Source organism: Vidua macroura, chromosome 5, assembly GCF_024509145.1.
Source record: "Vidua macroura isolate BioBank_ID:100142 chromosome 5, ASM2450914v1, whole genome shotgun sequence".
In the NCBI taxonomy this organism is placed as follows: domain Eukaryota; kingdom Metazoa; phylum Chordata; class Aves; order Passeriformes; family Viduidae; genus Vidua; species Vidua macroura.
This window is the reverse complement of record NC_071575.1, coordinates 51,596,279-51,620,259: the sequence shown is the minus strand read 5'-3', so window position 1 is coordinate 51,620,259 and position 23,981 is coordinate 51,596,279. Positions and strand designations below refer to the sequence as shown.

At 46.9% G+C, this 23,981-nt stretch overlaps 1 protein-coding gene across 2 annotated transcripts; it reads left to right on the top strand.

Annotated features, from left to right (window-relative positions):
- Positions 1-9,392: 9,392 nt before the first annotated feature.
- On the top strand, positions 9,393-12,311 carry FEZF1 (FEZ family zinc finger 1). 2 transcript variants are annotated; one of them, XM_053978106.1, is made up of 5 exons: positions 9,393-9,818; positions 9,969-10,190; positions 10,355-10,489; positions 10,789-10,921; positions 11,536-12,311. In XM_053978106.1, exons 1-5 carry the CDS (start codon positions 9,393-9,395, stop codon positions 11,838-11,840), a joined length of 1,221 nt encoding a protein of 406 aa, XP_053834081.1. In that variant the 3' UTR covers positions 11,841-12,311. The 2 variants fall into 2 exon arrangements, with proteins under 2 accessions (XP_053834081.1, XP_053834080.1); XM_053978105.1 differs by having other exon boundaries at positions 9,393-10,190.
- The last annotated feature ends 11,670 nt before the right edge of the window (positions 12,312-23,981 follow it).

The following is a 23,981-nucleotide window of genomic DNA, read 5'->3' as shown; positions in this document are numbered from 1 at the left end:
GTAGCAGACGAACAGACAGGGCCCACTGCCTGCTTTTTGATGCCCTCAGGATGAACTAGAAAGAAGTCAAATTTTCATCAGTCAAAACTCACACAGCTTATAAAAAACACAGCAACCTTTTTTTGTTATTGTTTGTTTTGTGGGAGCATGACCGATTCCTGAGTTTATGTACACAAAATCAGAAAGACCACAGATGACACCCAAAGAAGTAGTAATAGGTTGTGAGGTCCTTGTTGAGCCATAGCATTATACCTAAGGGACTTTACTGAGGAACTGTTGTGGGTTTACAAGGTTGATGTGAGGTTTCTGTGCAAGAGCAGTCTGTAGGATTTCAGGGGTCTATTGCAAGCATGCAGGGCTGCAGGAACTGAGAATGAGAGTTGCAGGGAAAAGTGGCTTTCAGCACACTTGGAAGCTCAGCCAAGCAGGGAAGGGCAAGTTACACTCCTCCTAGGTGTCTACAGAGAAATCCTAAGTGGCAATTTTTTTTCTGTGGCAAACCAGCCTAATCATCTCATGAGCTGAGGTGAATTCAGCTACAAGGAAGAACTGGAAGCTGGTAAGGTAGACCACTCTGCTCAGCTTTTCATCACCATCTCTGCTGGGCTGAAGGAGGCACAGGGAGCCCAAGCATTATTTTTCCCTGCTGCTAGATGGCTGGTTTAAGTTTTGATAGCAGTAAAATAATTGCATATTCCTTTCCTGTCATTTGTCCTACTTGTGCTGGTGTGTGGAAGCTGACAATGCTTGAAGGGCCATTTGGGACTCTGGCTGAGACCCAAACTTGGTAAGGGATAACCTGCTTGAGCAGGAGCTGCAGCCTCAGTCCCAGTCTGGCTGTGGCAGACTACAGGGTGCAGAGGAAGCCAGGCTGTCCAATGAAACACCCATCTCCTAAACCAAATGAAGCAGAGAGATCAGTGTCAGGCACAAAGGAAGTTTTGTCTCTGCAAAAGTCTCCCTGCTTCGCCTCTCCCCATCCTGACATTCCTTAGACCCTGCAGAGGTGCCTGTGGAGAAGCCAGATGTGAAGAGGTAAAGGCAGGTATCACTTCAGTGGCCCTGCAGTGCTTGCCAAGGCCTCCTAGTGCAGAGTTGTGCCAGGTCTGTGCAGGGCTTTCACCAGAAGACATTAGATTTTTAAAGTTCCAAGGCAACACAAGAATAGGAAGCAATATCCAAATTGAACACTATCCTTAGCAAACCACTAACAGAGTATAGAGCTGGAGTGGGACCTAGAAACACCAGGACAGTGCCTATCACCAGCACAACCCAGCAGGTAAGTGATGATGGGTCTGTCTCCTTCAACAGAGAGTGACCTGGCATTAGGGTCTCTGCCCAGCCCTGCTATCCAAAAGCCCTGAGGGAAACAGTGATTTGCATTCACTTCTCTTTGGGGCTTTTCCTCTGTCCCAAGCTGCCTTCATGCCAAGAAGGATTTCCTGATGAGGCAAACAACTCTCCCTATCAATTTGGATGATTACAGAGTAGGTTATATTAATTTCACCTGTCAGGTCCTCAAGAGACTATAGGGCCATCATGGTCTTGATGGGCCTCACCTGGGAGGACCTCCACCCACACACAGCCTCTGTCCAGGGATGCAATCTCAGCTCTGTTCAGGGCTGCTAGCTTCTGCCCCAGTGAGAGGAGTGTTGGATTCTCACCTCAGCTACAGTCCCACATGTGCTTGTTTATGGGCCCTGTTTGTCTAGAACCTACCTATTCCAGAGATTGACTTCAGAGCTTTCTGACCCTTAAAAACATGTTAATCATCTGGTCTCTGAGTTGCCACCACCTCTTCCCCTGCCCTGCTCCCTGGCTGGCTGTGGTGAGACTGGCTCTGACTGGTGGGGCCTTCTCCAGGTAGCTGGGGGCGTTCCCCTCAGCTCCCTATGCCTTAGGGAGCAGTTAATCCTGTCTACATCCTGACATAATTAGAAAAAAAAAAAAAACGGAGAACCCCACCCAAACAAGACAAGACTATGACTTTTTGTGGCTTGAAGTGGGCTCGAGTTACTCAAATTTCACAAGATAGATATATATGTCAGAAAGAGAGGAGTAAGAAAATGCTAAACAAACAAACAAAAAACCCAAAACAAAGATGACGAGAATAAAAAAAAAATTACACAGATTATGTGACCGTGAAGAAGTTTCAAGATGTGTGGGAATGAGAAATTAACTCAGACACAAAGTATAGGATAAATTATTGTTAAAGAGACAGCACAGCAGACGTCAATGGAAGACAGGTGTAGAAAAGACAGTGCTTCAAATGTCCTTTAATTTCTTCCAAATGCAAACAACTTTTTATTACCTAGATTTGTGAAACCGTGAACCAACATGATGCTTGAAAAGGCCAGTGAGTACCTGCGTGACAGCTTCAGCGTTAGGCACCGTCGCCTCTAGCAGCCAGGGCAGTGCTCGGTAAGGGAGGGCGCAGGGGCTTCCTCTACATCTTAACTTAGGCGTTTAAGCGAAGCTGTGTGCCCGTCCCGAGCGGACGGCATCACCGCTCGCTGTGAGCTTTCGATTGAGGCAGCCAGCGGCGTGCCCGCCGCGCTCTCCCGGGGCTGCGGGGGCTCCATGGGGACCTCCACGCTTCCTAAGCGGGCGGGGAGTGCAAGGAGCCCTTAGGAAAGGGACAGGAGAGGTCTCGTTTAATTCATTCCCCCTGAGTCTTAGTGGTATAAACAGGGATTATTTACAAGTCGAATCAGAAACCACGACCAGGTGCGCGCCGCCGCTGCGAGCGATGCTCGGGGCCGGGATAGGAAAGCGATGTTCGCAGGTCTCCCGCCGCCGGGCAAAGGGTGCCTGGAACCAAGAGTTCGCTGCCCTCGGCTGTCGCTTACCCCAGACAAGCAGGCGATAGGCAAGGCAAGGCAGCGGCTGGGGGAGCACCGCGGCGGCAGGGCGACACCGGGGCACTGAGCCTCCCACCTCCATATAAGCAAAGCCGCCGGCTCAGGCTTTGAGCCCGCACCGGCGGGTCCGGCCGCCAAGACTGGCGCTCGTAGAGTGGCCCCTCCGACCCGGGGCGGAGGGCAGTCCCCGGCGCAGGAACCGGCGCAGCAGGGAGGAACAGCCAGAGTCAGAGGGCGAGTGGCTGCCGGGGCACCCCGGGAGCCACTCGAAGGCGCTCAGCTCATCGAAGGCGCCCAGCGGAGCGGCCTCCCTCCCTCCTTGGATCTGTGGACATGACACCCACAACACCGCTTCCTGGGCTCCCGGGCGATCTTGGGTCAGGTGCCGGATGTTTCCAGGTTTTGGGAAACTCTTCTCGAGACCCACCAGACTCCCGGCGCAGAGGTCGGGCGGGACACCAGTGTCAACTTCGCAGTGGGCAGCAAGTGCGGCTCCACGAGGGACATGGCCATGAGCGCGGGGGGCCGGGGAGGGAGTGTAAGGGTGTGAGGCGGGTTCCTGCACAGAGAATGCCCCTTAGGCACCTACCGAAGGGGGTTGAGTCAGATGTTTGACCGCCAGCAAAGGAGCGCGGAGCAGACGGCGGGAGCCGCACGGCAGCGGCGGGGCAGTCGGAGGGCGGATGGGGAGGGGAGCGAAGCTGCTTCTGTCCGAAACGGAAGGAACCCGGGACGCCTCTGAGTACAGCAGAGACGCCACGGCCGGCCTCCCTCCGGAGGACTTTTAACAGCGACTGGGGGAAAAAAAATGCAGCTAAACACACACACACAAAAAGTTTGTTTTCGGCCTAGGTGTATTGTCGAGTCGCGCCCACCTCTTCCTCCTCCCCCCTCAGTTCCGAGCGTGGCTTATTTGTCCCCCGTGTCTCTTCTCGGGTAGGGGCCCGAGCGAGCAGCCGAGGAGCTGGGGAATCCTCCCCGGGCTCCGTCCAGCAGCGGCTGCCACAAGGCACGACTCCTACTTTCGTTCTTATTTTCACGTTTCTCACTTGGTTTCTCCCCCTCTCTCAGCAGCGGCACATCGAAACGGGTCCCGCCATAAACGAGCGGGGTTTTGTCCCGCTCCGTGTCCGGCGGGCACCTCCCTGTCGCCATGGCGAGCCCGGCGTATCCCGGTGCCGGGAATATAGCACACAGGCGCCCACACAACGACCGGCTCTTCGCTTTGCTCTAGGTTACCTCCCAATACACCGACAGAAAATGGAAACAAAAAATAAGTTAATTGCTCCTGATCCTATTCAGGAATCTTAAAAATAAATAGCTTCCCCCAGCCAAAGAGCGCAAGGCGTTCATTTAGCAGTAACGGGACTAAACATTTGTTGAACTGGGAAAGGAACAAATGAGAAAGTGTCATTCATGGCTCCAGCTGCCGCTGGCCTCTCCCAGCCACTTCCACCAAGGGCCCTTTGGAGTTGATGACACCGCCGGGTCCCCTCACAGGCGGACTGATTAGATTAGACGTGATAGCTGCAGTCCACGTTCGGAGCTGGCACACTTAGTCAAATCGCTCGCATGAATTACGGGAGGGCCGGAAGCGCTGCTTTAGAGGGTCACTTGTAATTTCGTTTATATGTGATTAAAGGCTTTATACATGAAAAGGCTTAATTTGCACCAGTTTGGTTTTCCATTTAGGGGGGGTCTGTACGAAATGTACTGTACTGCCAAACTTTGTTTTACCTCCGGGAGCACTTATATTTTGCGGGTCAGCGTTAAATGTTTTTCTTTTGTGATGGATTCGGTTACAAATAGCAATACTTTATTATTTTGCTTGCGGTGGAACTGCTATAGAAGGACGTCAACACACCCTCACTGTATGGAAAGATTACACATAGTCTCGGAAGGTATATGCACACACGCGCGCACATATTTATATTACTTTCTTCCACTGGAGAAATTATCAGTGGAGAAAACGCCGAAGTGTTAGAACTTAAAAACTGGGAAAGGCCAAGCGCCTTTGCCCACTCTCCAGAAACCTCAGAGCCCGAGGCTGCTGCGAGGTGTACTCGGGCTCTGCGGCCGACCTCCGCAGAGCAGAACGGCAGCCGGGGCCGGGGCCGGGGTCGGGTGGGCCAGGAGCCGCGTCCACCATCCCAGCAGCCGGGCGGGTGGCGGTAGCAGCAGATTCCCACCGAAAAGGATGGCGGTCGGGATCTCCCCCAGAGCCGGGTCATAGATTGTGACGGCGGCTGGTCCACTTCCCCCCGCTATAACTCCCCCGTGCATATTTTTACTTCCCTTCAAAATACAGTAAACGACAAGTTCTGAGTAGGAATGAACAGCGAGCCCTCCAGCACCGCAGCAGCCAAGGGCTAATTCCGAATTGTAACAAGCCAGGGCCAACGCGTTTCGCCGCGGCGGGGTCTGCGGGCGGGCGGGCGGTGCTGCGGCTGAGGGGAGCACGGCGTCCCCTCGTGTCGGGGTAAATCGCCTCTTCAAAAATCCGAAGGCTCGGGAGGGAACGTCTTGGACTGATGCGTAGCGCGAACAAACCCAAGCTTTAGCAGCGAATCCCGACAGTGTCACTATTAATGACGACTAATAATAGTTATCAGGGTCTGTCCAGCCGCCGTCAAGTCCGCCGATGTCGTGGCGACAAGGATGTTTTGTAACCTCCCTGGTTCCCTCCGCGCTCGGGGTGCCCAGAGGCGGCCCGGAACCAGGAGGCATGTTGCCGTCCCCGCCCGTACCCGGTCGTGGGGAGCCGGCTCCGGGCGCACGGAGGGAGCAGCCCCCTCGGGCAGGAGGGTTGCGGTAAAACACTCCCAGGAAAATATTAATACAAGCAACAGAAGGTTAGCGGAGTTATTATCCTTTTCAATTCATTTTTTACTTAAAAACGCAATGGAATTACTCATTTTATTAAGGAGGAAGAAATTAAAGATTAGGCTCTAAGGCGGTATTTTACCTCTCTCTAATCGCCTCTGGGATCGGATTGAAGTAATCCTGACGACGAGATGAATTCGCCAGTGACTCGGATTTTGAGTGCATGTAGAGATACGTTATGATAATAATGCAAGTGAGCAATATCAAGAACATACCTTAGGAACGAATGAAACACAAAGCCGATTACGGGGAAAAAGAGAACAGCAGCTTTCCCGGGCAGAGCACGAAATCAACTCGAGGCAAAACTTTTGCCCTTAATTTCTGCGACGCTTTGTAACTGCGGGAGACCGGCGGGCAGGCTCCTTCCCCCGCCGGCCCCTTCTGCTGGGACTCGGTACGTGCTGCCAGCCTGGAGGGAGCCCGGGCCCGCCGTGCTCTCCCAATAGAAACCGGCCGAGAGGTTCCTTATTGCCACTTTCAGATGCCGTAAATCTCTCTGCCTCGGGAAAAACAACGCTGCACCAGCACGACTGCAGGATATTTGCGGCTCGGCAGATACGTAAAACTTAAATCGGTCCGAGAGCAAGGCAAAGCTCAGGACAGGACTAAAAGGATATGTCGAGGTTGATTTTAGTAATTTTATAGTAAATAAAAATTTATAACTTTTTTAGTAACTATATTGCGGGAAACACCTAGCAAGGCTCCATCCCTGAGACAGAAGAGGATAACGTCCCCCCGCCCCCGAAAAAATTTTGCTTTTAGATCGCTACGGAAAATTAGGCATTTACGTAAATTATCGTGAGAGGTACCGAAAGAAAGGGTACCTCTTTCGTAAGGAAGTACTGAATAATAGAGCTATCGCTTCTTCAAAAGTGTATCTCAATATTGAGTAGACCAGTATAATTGCAATGGCAGGGCTGTAATTGCTGCTTTGGGATATTTACCCTGCTCAAATGACACTACATATTTTACTTTCAAACACTTGTCAAAAAGTCAATCCCAAAAAGACCAGTTAAGAACAAGCTGTTAACATATTAAGTATATGAGATCTGAAGCCTCTAAAACCCACTCAACAATAATTCCCTTCTTCAGCACCAATCAAGAGGAAATTTGCCTAGATTGAATTAAATGTAAATTGCTCTGAAGGAGGAAATTCTCCTCTGGCAGACACAAAGTACGAGAGAGATACAACGACACTCCGGAGAAGCGGGCAGCCCGAGACAGCTGCCCCTCACGGCTCTGAGGGGGGCCGGCTGCGTCCCCCCGCGAGTCCACGGTCCTTCCTTCCTCCAGGTAAAAGGCGGGCGGCTGCAGCAACCCGATCCGGGCCAGCAATTACGATCTTAACGCCCAGACCCATCTGCCGTGGGGAATTGCGTGGGAGAAGCATGTGAGCGGTGCAACCCCGGTCAGCGGCCCCCAGGCCAGGGAAAAACAGGGAGCAGGGCCGGAGCGAGGCATCGCGGCCAGAGCGGATCCTCCGCCTCACTCTTGCCCGCACGGCTGTGTCCATCCCGACACGTCCGAGGCCAGCCCCGGCTCCTTTTGCCCGCCTGAGCTCCGGGACGCGGAAGGGACGGGGCGGACACGGAGGTCGCAGGGTGTGCAGGGAATGGTGCCCGGGCCACTGCCCGTCGTTCGACGTGTGTCCTGGGGACCGCAGGATATTCTTTTCCTCTGTGGCCCGCATGGAACTCCCGGCCGCGGAGGTACCGTCGTGGAACAGCCGCTGCCTTGCTCTCCTCAAAAGGAACCGCGCTGGCTTGAGGCCACAACCGCCAGGTCACAGCTCCGGGGGCAAGGATGCCTCCCTCCATCCCTCCTTCCCTCTTCTTCATCTCTCTCTCCCTTTCTCCCTGGGCCCCCAGCCCTTCCTCCCTGCTCTCACTTCCTCGCAAGACGGTTGTCCTGGGTCGGCGGCTGCGGGGGGAGACACTGCCATTTGCCTGTTCCTGGGCTGGTACCCGAGCAGTGGGGGTCGGGCCTCCCTGCCTCGCTGGAGGCTTCTCTCCATTAGCAAACCCGAGACCTCCTGCCTCTCTCCCCCTGCCTCGGAGAAGGGCAGTGCTGGACCTCTGATATGGAAGCTGCTGCATGGGTCCCTCCGCTGAGGGACGCGGCCTTCCCGCTCGCTCCCGGGGGTGGCAGGGACGGAGGGACCCTTGGTTTCTCCTGGGTATTATTTCGGTCACCAGTCGAGTGAACCTCAGGCCGGCGGGAGGAATGGGACCTTGTCCTGAGCCCGAACTGTCGGATGGTGGGGTGGGCGGGAACACAGAAAGTCCCGTACCCACTGCTCGCCCCTCTCATCTCCCCGACCACCCCCGCTTCGCTGACAGGACGAACAACCGCTGGCGCTGCCCGCCCCGACCAGGGCCGTCAAGCTCCTATTAAATACATGGGGATTGCATCTGTTTAGGTGCATATATATTTATAAACAGTGTGTGAGCTGTATCTGTGCCAACCCTGAGTTTTCGGTATTTGTGTTGTTCATGTATTCTGTAAGAACACAGAAGCTATATTTAGTGTATATCCAGGCTACATATGTACATACATACAAAAATATAAATATATAAATAAGGCTTTGTATTTTAAAAGCACTCCTTCTTCCTACCTCCTTTTTTTTCTCTTCCCCTGCCCCAGGTTTTGAATCATCCTTTTGCTCCCAAGCACTCATTCCATCTAGCCCGGGAGGTTCCTGCATCCCCACACGCTGGTCTCGCAGTCTGCTTGTTGCAAGTTCCCTGCTTATTTGTCTACTGTGTTTTCCAAAAGCTCACCGCCACCTGACCTTGTTCTTTAAAGCAGTGAGCAGTCCCAGGAGCAGTCCCAGGAGCAGAGCAGCCATTTCCCTCCCTCCCTCAGACACACACGTACGCAGGCACAAAGAGAGCTCGGGCTGGAAAGTGGCAAGGAAACAAACAGCCTCCCCTCCAGCCGCTTCTTCTGCAGCATCTTGTTTGACAAACACCCTGGCGCTTGCCCTTGAATTGGGTTTCACATCCCTATTTAGCACTTGGACAATGATTTTAGATGATGTCATTTAAAGCCAAACAAGAAAATTGATCTCGGATTTGCTTGGCCTCTAAAGCCTGGTTAAGCAGATTGCAAATAATAATAATAAAAAGAGAGAGGGAGGGAGGCAGAGGGGAGAGAGGCGAGAAGGAGGGAGGGCCACCTCCTTCCCTGGGCGGGGGAGGCGCGGGCGCCAATGAAAAGTAGCCGCTTGCTGGGGGGGAAAAACTTTTCCTGTTGACTGTTGGAAGCGAATTGAGCAATTATCTAGTTTACCTTCTCCTCTTGGAAGTTAACGATTGGCGAGATCTTGGCTGCGTTATTGACACAACACTTTCTATTGATAGAAATAAGTAGCGATTGTCCCGAGTCATTGGTGCGCCAAAGTAAACTGTGATGGGTTGGCATGAGTCCACTGGACTGAGAAGGCTGGTTCCGCCGGCGGAGGCTGTGGTGATGGTGGCTGCGGCAATGCTGGTTTCCCTCCTCGCAGATCAGTAACAAGAAAAGGGGCAGAGAAAGTGAAAGAGAGAGAGAGGGGAGAGAGAGAAAAAAAAAAGGAAAAAAAAAAAAAAAAAAAAAAGAGGCGTCTACCAGAGCGGCTCAAACCGGGAGAACAAATGCAGTTCAGCCATGGACAATAGTGGCAACCACACGGCGACCAAAATCCTAGCGACTCCTCCGTCCAGAGAAAGCCTGTCTGCCAGGAGCAACATGATCAGCACGCCCAAGCCACTCGCCTTCTCCATTGAGCGCATCATGGCGCGGACTCCAGAGCCCCGCTCCATCCCCGTCCCGCAGCTCCTTCATGGCTCCGTGGCCAAAGGCGACCCCAAGCATCCGCTGCACCTCAACTCCTCCATCCCCTGCATGATCCCCTTTGTCCCGGTGGCGTACGATACCCTGCCCAAAGCAGCGGTGGCTGGAGCGGAACCCAGGAAGGCTCACTTAGATTCCTCTTCCTCGCCCTCCTTTAGCTGCGGCGATCTCTTGAACTGTGCCCTGAGCTTGAAAGGAGATTTCCCCCGCGATGCCCTGCCCTTGCAGCAGTACAAACTGGTAAGACCCCGAGTGGTCAATCACTCCTCCTTCCACGCCATGGGAGCCCTGTGCTATTTCAACCGAGGCGACAGCCCCTGTCACCCGTCCTCCAGTGTCAACATCCACCCGGTGGCTTCTTATTTCCTCAGCTCTCCCTTGCACCCGCAGCCCAAGGCTTACCTGGCGGAGCGGAACAAGCTGGTGCTACCGACCGTGGACAAGTACCCGGCGGGGGTGGCCTTCAAGGACTTATCGCAGGCTCAGTTGCAGCACTACATGAAAGAAAGTGCTCAGATCCTCTCGGAAAAAATCGCCTATAAGACGTCGGAGTTCAATCGCGGTTCCCCGAGCAGCAAGCCCAAAGTTTTCACGTGTGAAGTTTGTGGAAAGGCAAGTAGCACCGTAGCCCGCCTCCCTTCCCCAGCCTCCTGTCCCTGTCCATCTTCCCGCCGGCTGTCTGTCGCTTGCTTGCTTGATTTTTAAACGACGGCTCCCCCTTGGTACTCTCGCCTTCTAATCAAAATTTTATTTTATTGTCTCCTTTCTCTTTTAAGGTATTTAATGCACATTATAACTTAACGCGCCATATGCCGGTACACACGGGAGCCAGACCCTTTGTTTGCAAAGTTTGCGGGAAGGGCTTCAGACAGGCGAGCACGCTGTGCCGGCACAAGATCATCCACACCCAGGTGAGCCCATCCTCTATCCCTTCCTCCCTGCCCAAGACTCTCCGCTCACGTTTTTCGGGGAGCTCGGCGTTTGTCCGACCGCTCGAAACAGCGGCGTGGGGGGCGGCCAATCCGCAGCCGCGGGGAGATTTCGTTTGTCCCAAGCGCGGTAGGTACGGCGGGGAGCCCCGCACCGGCATCTGCGAGCCGTCAGTTGAACACACAGAACTCCACAAATCAGCGCATAAAATCCCGCTAAACAGAACACAGACCCCGCAAGACAGCCAGCAAGCCGTGACTTGGTGTTTGTTTCCCTCCAGGAAAAGCCACACAAGTGCAACCAGTGCGGCAAAGCTTTTAACCGGAGCTCGACCCTGAACACGCACACGCGAATACACGCCGGCTATAAACCGTTTGTCTGTGAATTTTGTGGCAAAGGATTTCACCAGAAAGGTACCAGTCTCCAGCACCCTCTGTCTTCCCTGGCTTCCCCCTCCCCAAGCCAGGTCAAGTGTCGGGACAATTTGCGACAGGGAGGGTGGTGGGGAGTTAATTTTGTGTTCAAGTTTTATTATTAGACATTTAGGCTAATTGTAAGTTTGGCTAGCCCTGACACATGCCCTGCCCCACGAAGCGGGGCAGAGGTCTCTGTTCGGGGGAACGGCGGGGCAGTCGTTCCGCTGGAAGTACCTGTTCTCCCTTCACTGCAACATGCAGCTTCCAGCGCGGTTCGGCAAACGAATTCTCCTCTTATTTACCCCTCCAAATACAAGAATTTAGCTACTTTTTCTTCCCGCGTTGCTGTGAAGTCTAAACCCAGGGGTTTTATCTCTGCAATTGTCGTGATTTTGGTTTATTCGATCCTTTCCTTGTCGTCTGTTAAGTGTAACAGCCGCGGGGAGGATGGAGAGAAGGCGGGAGGTTTGCGGTCGTTTCGCAGTGGTTTCATCCTAAAGCCGAACTCTGGTGATGGGACAGAGTTTAGGTGTTTTTTTATAATTTTCTCGTCTTTTCATTGTCCGTCTTTCAAATCCGGGTTCCATTTGCCTTTCTTTCCTCATTCCCAGGCAATTACAAAAACCACAAACTGACTCACAGCGGGGAGAAGCAGTTCAAGTGCAATATCTGCAACAAGGCTTTTCACCAGGTGTACAATCTGACCTTCCACATGCACACCCACAACGACAAGAAGCCCTTCACCTGCCCCACCTGCGGCAAAGGCTTCTGCAGGAACTTTGACCTCAAGAAGCACGTCCGTAAACTGCATGACAGCGCCCTGGGACTGCCCCGGCCCCCCGCTGAGCTGGGGGGGCCCGACCCGCCGCCCCCGCCCGGGGCGCTGCTTCAGGGCCCGCCGCCGCTCCAGCCGTGAGGGGCGGCCGCGGCCCCGCCGGTGTGAGCCCCACCGCCTCTTTGCATGCACCTGTTAAGCGGTTTTGTGTATTATGCTTTATATCGCCACTAACGTTAATGGGACTGGTTGTTTCCTATGTTTTTTTTAAATTTTTCTTTGTTCTTTACAGACTACTTTTTTTTTGTTGTCGTTGCATCTCAGGTGGAGAGATGGTTAAAAAAAAAAAAAAAAAAAAAACCAACAAAAAGCGCCAGGCCAATTTCTGCTGTATTTATTTGGGAAGCTGTATTACTCGAGCCGGGAATGCTGCACCATTTTAATTATTTCGATGTATATATATTCCCCTTGTGTTGATCCTGCCCTGCCTTCGCTGTCTGCTGGTTATCCTACTCTTCTTGGTTCCCTTCTCTCCCTCTCCCCCTGAATATCGTATCTATATGGACACAAATGTTCTCTATGTACGGATTTGAATTTCGCATTGATTTTTGCACGTGGAGAGAAAAAAAAAAAAAAAAAAAAAAAGAATTCGTTGACCTGATGGAAATAAACCTTTGCCAAGGAGTGACTGCGGCGGCGGGGGCTGCGGCGCGGGCGGGCGGGAAGCGCGGTGTTGGCGCTGCCGCACAGCAAAGCTCTCCTCGCCCTTGCCAAAACACTAAAGCAACCGCTAAAGACTTTAATTAAGAGGGGTAATTAGTTCGAATTGATCAAAGCAGGGTTGTTATGTTATTAGCTGCTCAGCAGACTCTGCCAAGCCGAGCCTTGAAAGCGAAGCCCGCCCGTCGGTGGGCGCCTGAGGAGCGATGGGAGGGGGTTTCTGGGATTATACCGCTCCCGGGGTAACCGAACCAGGCACGGAAGATGGGTGCTACCCCCCGAGTGGGGCAGGCGGGCCCGCTTAACTCCCTGTGCTCTCTCAGGGCTGTGCCCACAGCCCCCCTTCAGGCTCGGGGGTTCTTTTCGTTCAGGGGGCCGGGCCGTGCTTCACTCCGGGGTAGGGCCCGAGGACGGCCACGCGGGGCGGTCCGGGGAGAAGTGAAGGGTGTCCCACGGGCGCTGGGGATTTGCCCTACTCGGGGGACCTGTCAGGAGCGCCTGCGGGTCTACCCCAGAGCGAGCCCTGCAAGAACGGGCGATGTGGCATCCCAGGTCTATCCCAGATCTTGTACACCTGGAGCTCTCCCAGGGTTTTGGCTTTTGGCGAGGCGTCGTGGTTACAATAGTAGCTAAAGCGTTACACGCAAGAGAGGGATCTCGCCTTGCAGGCGCCGCTCCCGCCGCCCCTCCTGGGACGCCCCCCCCGGGGGTGCCCGCAACCAGCAGGTGTGGTCCTCAAGTTGGGGCCGGCGGCTCTGTCAGCACCGTGCGCCTTTGAAAGCGGCTGAGAGGGGAAGCGCATCTCCCTCCTTTCACACGTGTCAGATTACCGCGGTAATCTCCTGAGCAGACGGCTCTGCGTGTCAAACGCAAAGCAACAGGTCAGATCCACAGCTCGGGCAGACCCTACGGCACCCCGGCAGGGCCCAGCCCCTCGGGGCGCCGCTTTTTCCTTGCTCCAGGGGAGAAGCGGCCGATGATTTGGATGGAGGGTCCTCGGTACAGCCGCTAACAAGCACTGACTGCAGCGGCGTGGGCCTCCCTCTGCGCGTCTCCCCTTCGGAGACCTTGGGGAAACCAGGCACCGCTCCCCAATTTTCCCAGGGGACTGCGGCAGCAGGGGCAGGAAGAAGGGATGTTGAGACAGCCTTCAAGTGACCCCGAGTAAACTAGAAGTCGGGATGAAGCAGGGCGGAGAGGAGAGGTTCCTGTAGAACTGTAGTGATAGAGCAAGTGTCCGTTGAGGATCTGGCCCTATGGACTCTTCAGCTCTGTTCAGATCCTGGGACTAGAAGAGTGTCATTCTGGCTTCTGCACAGATAAATTTCTCCCAGATCAGGTGGCTGCAGTGTGTTGCTAGTTAAAAAGAAAACTTTTGTGACATATAATGAAAGGTAAGGAGTCCAAAAGATCCCACTGATTTGATGCGGGTGTACCACTCCTCTGAGGCTCTGCTTGAAGGAAATATTTCAAAGCAGAAACCCAGCTTGCTTTCTTATTTAGGCAGAAGTCCAACTTGCTTTTCTTCTTGCTGAGCAAGTGTGATAGTCCAAGGTACTGAAGGAAAATATAGTAATTTTACAACTATTTTAACTATTTCAAAACTATTCAAGCACTGTAGAAATATAGGATCAGTCCTAAAAGTATTTTATATCATGACAAAGGAATATAAATATATAGTGAAACAAAAGGAGAATATAATCTATCCACCTTGTGATGAGCACATAACATCAGCTTCAAATCAAACACATACATGAGACCTGAAGATCCTACTGGAGATTATGTGCACTGGTTACCCAGATGTCTGTGCTCAATTTTGTTTCTTCAGATTATTTTCCAAATCCCAGGAGAAATGAAGGCTCAGTCTTCCCCATGCAGAAGCTGTAATTTTTCCCTTTTTTACAGGTAGAAGAGAGAGAATTTCCAGTGTTGCTTGACCACAGACCATTTGTACATTTATAAGCAAGAATTGGGGTGTTTGTTTTTTTTTTTTTTTTTTTTTTTTTTCTCCTGTAAAAGATCTGCAATTGCTGCATAATCTGGATTCTTCTATGTCTTCCTGGTGAAGAACAATATTTTGGTAAGGAACATGCATGCAGGGGTGACCATGTTTTGATATGGAAATGAGGCAGTCTAGCTTTATTCCAAGGTGAAGCAGAGAAAGCCAGTGATGAGCATAGCTAAGCATTTCTCTTCCTACATATCTCAGTGTAAACACTACAGATGTGAGACTTCACAGGGAGATGAGGATAGCTCATTTGTTATTTCACTATATAAAACCATATTTGTGTGAAAGACTGGTATTAATTCATGTCTTGGAAGGCCTGCACAGAATTACCTTTCATTTCCTCTCTTTCAAGATTAATCTCAGGTCAAGTGAATTTCTAGTTAATGGTCAGAGGGAATTCAAAGCTGGTGAAATCATCATGAGAGACAAAAGCTATAATTTTATGTATATCCGAAGTGTAGAACTATTAACAGCTTTCCTTACTACAGAAAAGATTTTAATTTTTAATTTGTTTTTTTTTTTTTAATACAAATAATTTTGACAGGAGAAATGGAGCCATCTGTACCTAAAGGAAAGTTTATATGTTCTCATTTTTGTGTGCCAATCAGCACCATTGCCATATGATCTCAATTCTGTCTGACAACTGGTCAGCCTCATTCTACCAGTCTCCCATGGACGCTGAGAGAAGAGCCTTGGTGTGTCTGGATCTGCTAAAATCCAGAGCTGCAGAGCTGAGCATTAGCATCCTGACACCAGTGTAGCCCATCTCCCACCAATCACAACATCTTCACCTCAGTGCTGAATGAAAGGCAGGCAAGTCTGGTGCCTATGGGACCCTGGAGCAGAAAGCCCTTGTAAAGGAGGAGCTGCTTCCCTTTACCCCCATCCCCACCCAGGATTTCTCAAATGGGACTGAACTTCTTCTGTGCTTGTCAGATACTACAGTTTTGTTAACATGTGCCAATACTGAAAGTGTTATGTATCTGAAAGAGCTACCAGAATTACCAAAGCTGTTGTATATTGCTGTAGAAATAAAATACAGCACAGCAGGATCTTCTCACAGCATCAAAGTTCCTTCTGAAGCTGAAATGGTATTGACTTTGTTTTGCTAGTGTTTTATTTATGATCAGACACTTCTCAACAACAGACAAAAAATTCTCCCCCCCAACCCCCCCCCCCCCAAAAAAAAAAAAGGAAAAAAAGGACAAAGATATTAGTAATAATGTTTGTGGGTTTTTCTTGTTGGGGGCAGGGGTTAGAGGGGGTGTGACTGTGTGTTTTTGTTTTTTACAAAACCCCATGCATGCCAAAATGTAAACTAAATGTAAACTAAATCCACATCTTTTTAATAGTTTCTGAAATCATCATACAGAAATCCAGCATATCTCAAAGTACCCAAAATGAATACTGGACAGTATTTAGTCAAAGAAGTATTTTAAAAATATTTTTTATTTTTTAATCACTTTTTACTCCCAGTCTTTACAAATACAGTGATGAAAATGGAGAGATTAAACAAAATTCAACAAATTCATCCAGAGCCATCTCAAATGAAAGCATGTTGATTACAGCTTAGTAACAGAACAGTTTATTTGGACACTGCTTGACAATTAGCAATTAGAAAACACTCCTAATTCTGTACCTCCTCTGCCATTCTTAGAATGGGACAGTCATAATTTTGTCCTTTGGAGCTTGGTAAAGGAAAAAGGGACCTGATTTGCTCCTGGGGTTTTGACATGCTAATACCAAATAGTTATAACTCATTAATTATGTAAATCTTTCCACCCACTCTCTGTTTAGCTACTGGCTTGCTCAGGTACCATCCTTATGGAGAGAGAAATGTGTTGTAATCTGCTGGGAACTGTAGTAGTAACTACAGTTACTACTGTATTAACTCCCATATCTTCTATGAAAGTAGTTGTAGCTCCAGCTCCACTCCATGCTGGGTCTCCCTTCTCTTCTGGCCCAAGGGTACAGGTTGGATGACTTCTGGATGACCACTTAGGGGCTGCACAGCACACTGTGACCCTCTGCAACACATGGCTGTACTCACTCTTAGTCCTATGAGTTTGCAGAAAGTCCTTTTGCTTTAGTAATCTGCAACTCTTGAAACAATACAAAAGTTCTCTTTTTAAAACTTCTTGTTGTATTATGAAGTACAAGCAGTGTCTATCTTTTGTCCTCCTTTGAAACTTCCATGGAAGTTATTTAATGGCTTCACTCTTCAGTCACTCTGTTGTAGTCAAATCTTTGCCTATTTGATTAGGCATGGTATTAAATCCAATAACCATGCCCATGGAAATACAAAAAAACTCCTCCCTTTTTGTGTTTGAGATGATTAATATTTCATCAGCATTATTATTTGAATTCTAAAAAATCACCTTCAGTTACCAATGAATTAAAATACATAGAGAAGTTGCTTTTCTGATTTTTTTGAATAATTATATGACAAATTAATACATAGTATGTTTTATTTTTTATGGAAAATGGAAGAGCGATACATTGCAAATGTAAGCCTGAGCAACTTATCTGCAACAGTACAGGTAAGTCTTTATTTTCAGGGATGGGACTATAAGATTTAGTTGCAGACTGACACAACAGGAAAGAGAAACTTTGATCCATAGTACTTTAGCTTATAGGGGTTAAATACAAGAGATGGAACAAAAAGAAACCTTTTCAAAATATTTCTAAACTCCCTGTTAACCTCTTGATATTACCATGAAATATCTGAAGAGTGTATACTCCACTTAAAAAACCTTGTCTAACTCAGATTTTATAAAAATAACCTTGAACAAGAACTTGCTTTCTAAACAAAAATAATTTAAAACTCTTGGATGATAAATAAGTTCAGGAGATCTTTTTTTTCCTAAGCAAGCAAGAATTTGTAAAGCAGTGTCTGCTGAAGAAGTTAAACAAAATCTGAACCACAATATATTTAGAAAAATATTTAGCGTTATATAAGAAACACCTCAATAAATTGTGCTTTTCTACTGTGTTCACCAGAAAATAAGAAAGAAACAGAAATCTTATTTTCTAACCTAGTATATTTTAAAAGGAACAATATATTTCCTTTTAAAATGAGGAATGCAGGAATCACATAACCATTTGTTCTTTTTTCTTTTTTGCCAGCAAATACATTAATCTGCATATCATAAACAAAAAGATGTTTTTTAAAACCACTTTTGGCTGCTTTAACTGAATACTAAAAGCTGATGGCCAGTGGTTGCTTATATCCACTAGTGCCAATGCATTGCATGAAGCAGTGCAAGAGAGACAGCGAATTTAATTTAGATAACATTTTCAAATTCATGGCATACATTTCAAATTTATACCATTTGAAAAGAGGCAGTAACACTGGCTAGAACTTTTAGGTGAAGACCAAAACAAATTCATAATTACTTCTGTTGGCAATGTGTAATTATTATGATTTCATATAATTAAGTCATGGACTGTTTTGATCTGCAAGTTCTAAGAAGCAGAGACACCCTTCCCTACAAACAGTGTTTCTTCTGTTCTTGTGGAGTGTGCTGCTTCTCACATGCCTTTAGAAATGCAGTGTACTGTTACATTTTCTTTGTGAAAATATATAAGGATTATAACTAGAGCAGAAACTGAGTTCCCCCAACACAAAACTGCCACAAGACAGGCAGCTGTGTCCTTATCAATGCAAAACTCATGTTTCTTGAAAAAGCAATCAGCAACTTGTGAAAGTTACTGTATGCAAAGAGCTACTTTAATTTGTGCAAAGGAGTACAACACAGCCAAGTTGCATTTACTAAATTTAGCTTGCATCTCTCGCTATACTAATTACAGAGGGTGTTACTTTATAAGATTTTTTAAAATAATTTGTTGGAGAAATTTATTTGACAAACCAGCACTTATATATTGCTGTAGAATTTTATAAGTAGATGTTGACAAAACATAAATACAAAAACTTGCTATATTTGGAGGAATTTTCTTCAAACCAGCGATAACCTGCTTAAGGGCAAGGAAGAGACTGCTGGGTTGCGTTCTTGCCTGTGGGGGTCGTGCTCACATTCAAACGCCCCTTCTGTTTCAGGTGCTTTCAAGCACTTCAGGAGTACCTGTCCCATATTATTAAATCAGAGTATCTATCCCTGCTTTCCTTGGATTGCTTCTCTTTGCATGGATGTAAAAAAGTTGTAAGATCAGGGATGGGGCTGGACATTGGATGGGGGTCCCATATCTGCAGCAAGTGATTGGTTCTGTGACAGGTGTTCAGTATCTAGTTTTCAAGAGAAATGCCTTTTTAGAAGTGGCTTAATTAAAATTATCTTGCTGTGCTTAAGCAACTCATAGGCAGGTATGAATAATCAAATTTAATTTAATATGGGTGTCAAACATCTCAGGAGCCTTCCCCAGTCCCCAGAATATTTTTGATATTCCCAATTCTGGGATTTAAGTGTCAGGAAAGGACTGTTGGTTACTCAGAGTGGGGCTGTAATACTTTTGAAAGATCTTGGTTTCATCCTAGTGCACAAATCAAGATAATTTCTGGAATTATATGATTATTTGCTAACAAGCATTCCTGCTTCCCCAGCTAGTTTTTTGGTCATGTTCTTTGTTCAAGCCATCTGCTTCTTTTACAGATCTGTCTGGTTTTTTTTGTTTTCATTTCCTAAGGAGCATGCAGCACCACCTTATAAAGTGTCCCACTTTTTTATCCAAGGTTTAGATACAGTTACCCCCTCACCACTTTTTATAATCAAGTGGTTGCCTCATGCCACGTGAAGTAATTAGGTTATGAATAATTTTCTTTTCCAGATTTTTTTATTCTTGTTAGCAAAGTTCAATTCAGAAAAATCTTGCTCAAGGTATGAGGCAAACTAGCCTGTCTACTTTGGGCAGTGCTTATGACTTTGGGCAGTTTAATAGGAAGTAAATCAACATAAGCGTCTGTATTTTCTATACTATCAATGGAGAGACATAGGTGCCTCTAGCAGCACAAAAAAGAGACTCAGTCCCTACTGAAAAAGTCCCTCAGTCCCTATGTTAGATACTACCTTTAGTGCAGACAGTCTGGAGTTCTAGCAGCCTCCTGAAACAATCCAGTTGCTGAAGCGTCATTCTCTATGATGTCTTCTGGGTGAACAAGATGAAATCCCAGCATATGGTGACAGTGACCACTTTTTGCACAGTAATTTGGTGGTAAGGTTACTTATCCACATAGCCAGAAGCTGTACCCTGCTTTGCATGCCTGACTCACAGCACCAACACCTGCATTGCAGGAGACCATCCTAGTCCTTTGGGCATGGAGTATGTCGAGTGAAAGCACTCTCCAAGCCTCCTAGTTTGCTTTGCAGCTGACCTGAAAACACTGATGTGGCTGGCAGAACAGTGAGCAAAAAGGACTCCTTCCCTGCCCTCCCGGGTCAGGCAATCAGAGGGAACAGAGCTGCGGTTCTAGCTGAGTGCTGTGGAGCACACATACAGCAGCTTTGGAAGCAGAGCTGAAATCCCAGTCCTGTTGCCCAGTGAGTATGTGGTGTAATCACTGGCAGCTCCGTGTCTTGCATTCCTGGCTGCACAGTGTCTCATTTCACAGAGAGGAAAAATACTGTTGTGTAAAATATTGTGTGGCTTTCTTGTTTTCAGCTTTTCCCTTGGATCTGTGTATAGTCCATCTTGTGTTGTGCAGATTAAGGACTTCTTCCTGCTGGATGAGCTGAATTCTTACAATTGTTAGATTTCATTGCCAAACGCCATTTTTGCTTGCACCTGGTAGATTTTAAGAAACCTTGAGCTCCCATTAGTGAAGGCTGGAATGACTTGTTCTGGAGCCCTTGGTTGTGTCTGTATTCTACTGTGAAGATTTACCAGCCTAGCAAAGTGCCTGGGCAGATAGGCTGTACCTGCTGCAGGTAATGTCAAAACAGTTGTTATTTCTAATAGCTAGCACAGCTGAGGGAACAGAAAAGTTCTGGATTCTTCAGTGCATAAAAATTAAGTGCATAGGAGACTTCTCTCACCTCTTTAAAAAATACCCCCAAATTATTTTGATTTTATTGAATTGTTCAAACTTTACATTTCAAACTGATTGGAATAATCAGGAAACCTGTTCTTTGTTTGCTTTCAAAAAGTATCTTCCTTGGAGAGGAATTTCTTTTGGATACCTGTATCTTTTCATCAAAAATTAGTATTTGTAAGTAACAGTACTGGAGTATAAGTGTATTTACCCAGTGAAGGCTAGCATAAGAAAATATAACTTTATAAACTACCCCATATTTCCCACTCAATGTATGTTACTTTGGGTTTTATGAATTTGCATAAGAGGGAATGCTTCTTGCTTTATACGTGAAATATTTGCAACAAATGCAGAGAACCTTCCTCACACTTGGACACCTACCAATTTCTTCAAATATTTGAGAGCCACCATACCCTTATATCCACCCCTGGGAAGCCAAGAGGAGGCTCACGGTGATCTCAAGACTGCTGGGGCTGATCAGATGTGAAGTTGATAGCGAGATGAGACGGTGGTGATGACTGCAGACACTCTCCTGCTTTCTTGTATGTGCCAGGGTAAACTCACTGTAAGTCATCTGACACCTCCTCAATGTGGCAGCTGCAGTTGTAGGCTGTGTGCTGCCCTCACAATGAAGAGCTGTATTTGGAGACCCCTGATCTCAAGCACTAAGGCTTCTGCCAGGCTGTGGTACTGAAAAGGCAATGTAAAATTACAGTGTGCTGATCCCACTAAGGGTTTCTGGGGCTTGGGAGAGTTTTTTTTTTGTTTGTTTTTTTTTTTGTTTTTTTTTTTTTTTTTTTTTTTTTTTTTCCTGAGAGTCGAATTTAAATCCTATTAAATGCAATGAAAAAAAAAAAACAAAAAAAAAAAAAAAACCCAACCCTTTCTCCCCTTCAAGCCCAACTAGTTGGATAAAAAATTTTTGGAAGACAATTATCTTGTGTTATCAGGAATCTGAAAAATTAAAAAATGGTTTCTGGTACTGCAGTTTATAACTAATAATCTTCCATCTCCAAAGGGCTTTCCAAGTTGTCAGGAACACCATATCCAATTTCAAGTATCTTGAAATGTTCCCAAGTATCTTATAGCTTTTACTCTGTTACTCTTTCTAAAAATCTGGTGACACACTGTAGTATTCTGTGTTATTGCAAAATGAATTATTCAGAATGAGCAGCAGAAAATCTTCACAATTTAGATACAGATTTTTAAAATCCACTTCTTAAATTGTATATACTTGTATATACAACTTTATTATATACAATTGTATATAACACTGAACACTGCTGTGCAATTTTTTAATAAAATAACTTACTTTTATTAAAACTTCAGACAGAAGCTTCATGGAACTTACATTTTGCCACCAACTTCAGTTGAATCAGTGTGAGACATGGGTATTGGAAAGATGATAATATGGATATGCAGAAATATTATCCACTTTGGTTTGAAATTGTTTTGGGAAGATGTTATGTTAAAATCCAAATATGAACACTCTGAAGATAGTAAATGAGAAAGATGAAATCTAAATATTCTATTTATATTGGTAAAAATAACTTGAGCTGGACAAGGATCACCAAGCTCAGCTCTTAAATGAATGGCCCATTTGGTTGAACCCACAACCTTGGCACTATTAGCACCGTGCTGTGACTAACTGAGTGAAAATGGGCATCGACAATTGTGGGTATAAGTAAGAGAGACAGAGTTTCCCACCCATAAAATGTTACCATGATATAGTCTATTTCAGAATGTGCTGCTGAATAAATATTTATGGCTAATCCTTCATTTTTTGGGTTAGTAATCTAATCTCTTCAATAGATATCTGGGCAGTGTCATTCCACTGCAGATGTACCATGCAATCAGCCTCATACTCACAGTAGGATACTGCTGCTAGTTGCCACAGCTGTAGCTCAGAATAAGGCAGCAGCTTCTAAGTGAAACAGAAACAAATTAAGACTGAACTAATAAATTTTAAAAAATATCCCAATTCCACAACTGTTTGTTGCTTTTATAGTTCATTAGCTATTAACACTAATAACATCGTAAACGAATTGCTGATTTTCTTGGGGTATTTTGTACATGCTATTATCCAGTAAAAAGGAATATTTGAAACGTGAGTTGATCCTTAGGAATCTAACTCAGGTCATCTTTGAGCTTTCTGCTGAAAGATTCCCCAGTATTCAAGTTTTTTGGTGTGCGTATGATCCTTGGGAGTGAGTATAATTTCCTTTTGTTTTATTTCTTTGCTTTCCCAAACCAGGAGATTTTCCTGATCTTTGACATACCAATATATGCAAGAATTCAGTATCTATGAGTTGAGAAGCAATTTTGTTATTGGTTTCTTCTGACCTGAACCTTCATCACACCAGTGAAGGAACCTGTTGTCAAGGAAGACAGATGGAATCCAAAACTGTGGGTTGATTTTAAATCCCATTTTGACCCCTAATGCTATCATTTTCTATTTGTCCATATTAAAGACAAAAGTGGGTCATAACAAGATATCCCCGAATGATAGACTCTCTTAATTAAGAGGAGCATGCTCCTCATGATGATGAGCTGGGGAATAGAACACCTGTTCTAGCTATAAGACTGTAATACAAAACAGACCCCTCCCTGCTTTGAAGGAACAGTCTGTGTTAGGCTTTTGCACTGGAATTACACGGATCGTGTCTAAGACTGTAGCTAAGCAGAAAGAAACTTGGCATGTAAGACTAGACACAGGAGAAAATCTTCATTGTTAAAGTTACTGACAGATCCTGTCATCTCTGTGAAATCCAATTGAACTAAACCCTTGCTTGTTGATTTAGATGTGAAGGGCAGAGATTAAAGCAATTGTTTTCTGTGGCTGGTAATTGAAAGCAAACAGTGGAAATTCAGCAGGAGGTTTTTGGGAAAACCCAAGATTAAAAACTTGTTTTTCTCATAATTTCCCTTTACATAAGTAGGTGATTTTTACTCCCCACCCCCTTTCTCCCTCACACAATCATGTAGAGGAAAAAAGTACTTTGTGTATACCCATTCAAGTCTGTAGCCATACAGTCATTTCTGGATGTTTGGTCTGGAGCTTTGTGCATTCCTGTAGAGACCTGTGTCTTCCCCACTGCCCAGAACCTGGTTCTGTCAGGTACTCTTGCACATGAGCCCTCGGCTTGCATGAAGTCCTCCAGCATCAGAATAGAAACTGTTCATAAACAACACTGTCATGCAGCCATAGACTCCCCTTTAGCAAAAAGGAAAACTCTGTGCAGGTTGTGTACAGAACCACGAATACTAGCTAGCTCCAAAATAGTTGAATAGATTTGGGGGAGCCCTCTTGGGCTCTGAAACTCAGTTGTTAGTCCAGTCACTAGCATGGTTTAATAAGAGCCAGACAAACAATTCCCAAACACAGTTAAGGATTAGTATTTATCAGAGAACATTCCCACTGGGCAGGTTGGATACAGCTAACTCTATTTTTGGAGAGTAAGAAAATTTAATAATTTAAATACAGGTTGTTTCTTGTGGTTTTCTTGGTTAAGTGCTTGCAAAGGAGTTCAGTGCATGTTTTATTCACTAATATAGAGGCAGTTAGTGTGCA

What these genes read in the sequence shown, in the direction of transcription:
- FEZF1 (XM_053978105.1), top strand. Translation starts at nt 9,393, where the DNA reads ATGGACAATAGTGGCAACCACACGGCGACCAAAATCCTAGCGACTCCT. An exon ending in ACAAGATCATCCACACCCAG is followed by an intron (nt 10,490 to 10,788) that starts GTGAGCCCATCC and finishes GTTTCCCTCCAG; the next exon opens with GAAAAGCCACACAAGTGCAA. An exon ending in CAAAGGATTTCACCAGAAAG is followed by an intron (nt 10,922 to 11,535) that starts GTACCAGTCTCC and finishes CCTCATTCCCAG; the next exon opens with GCAATTACAAAAACCACAAA.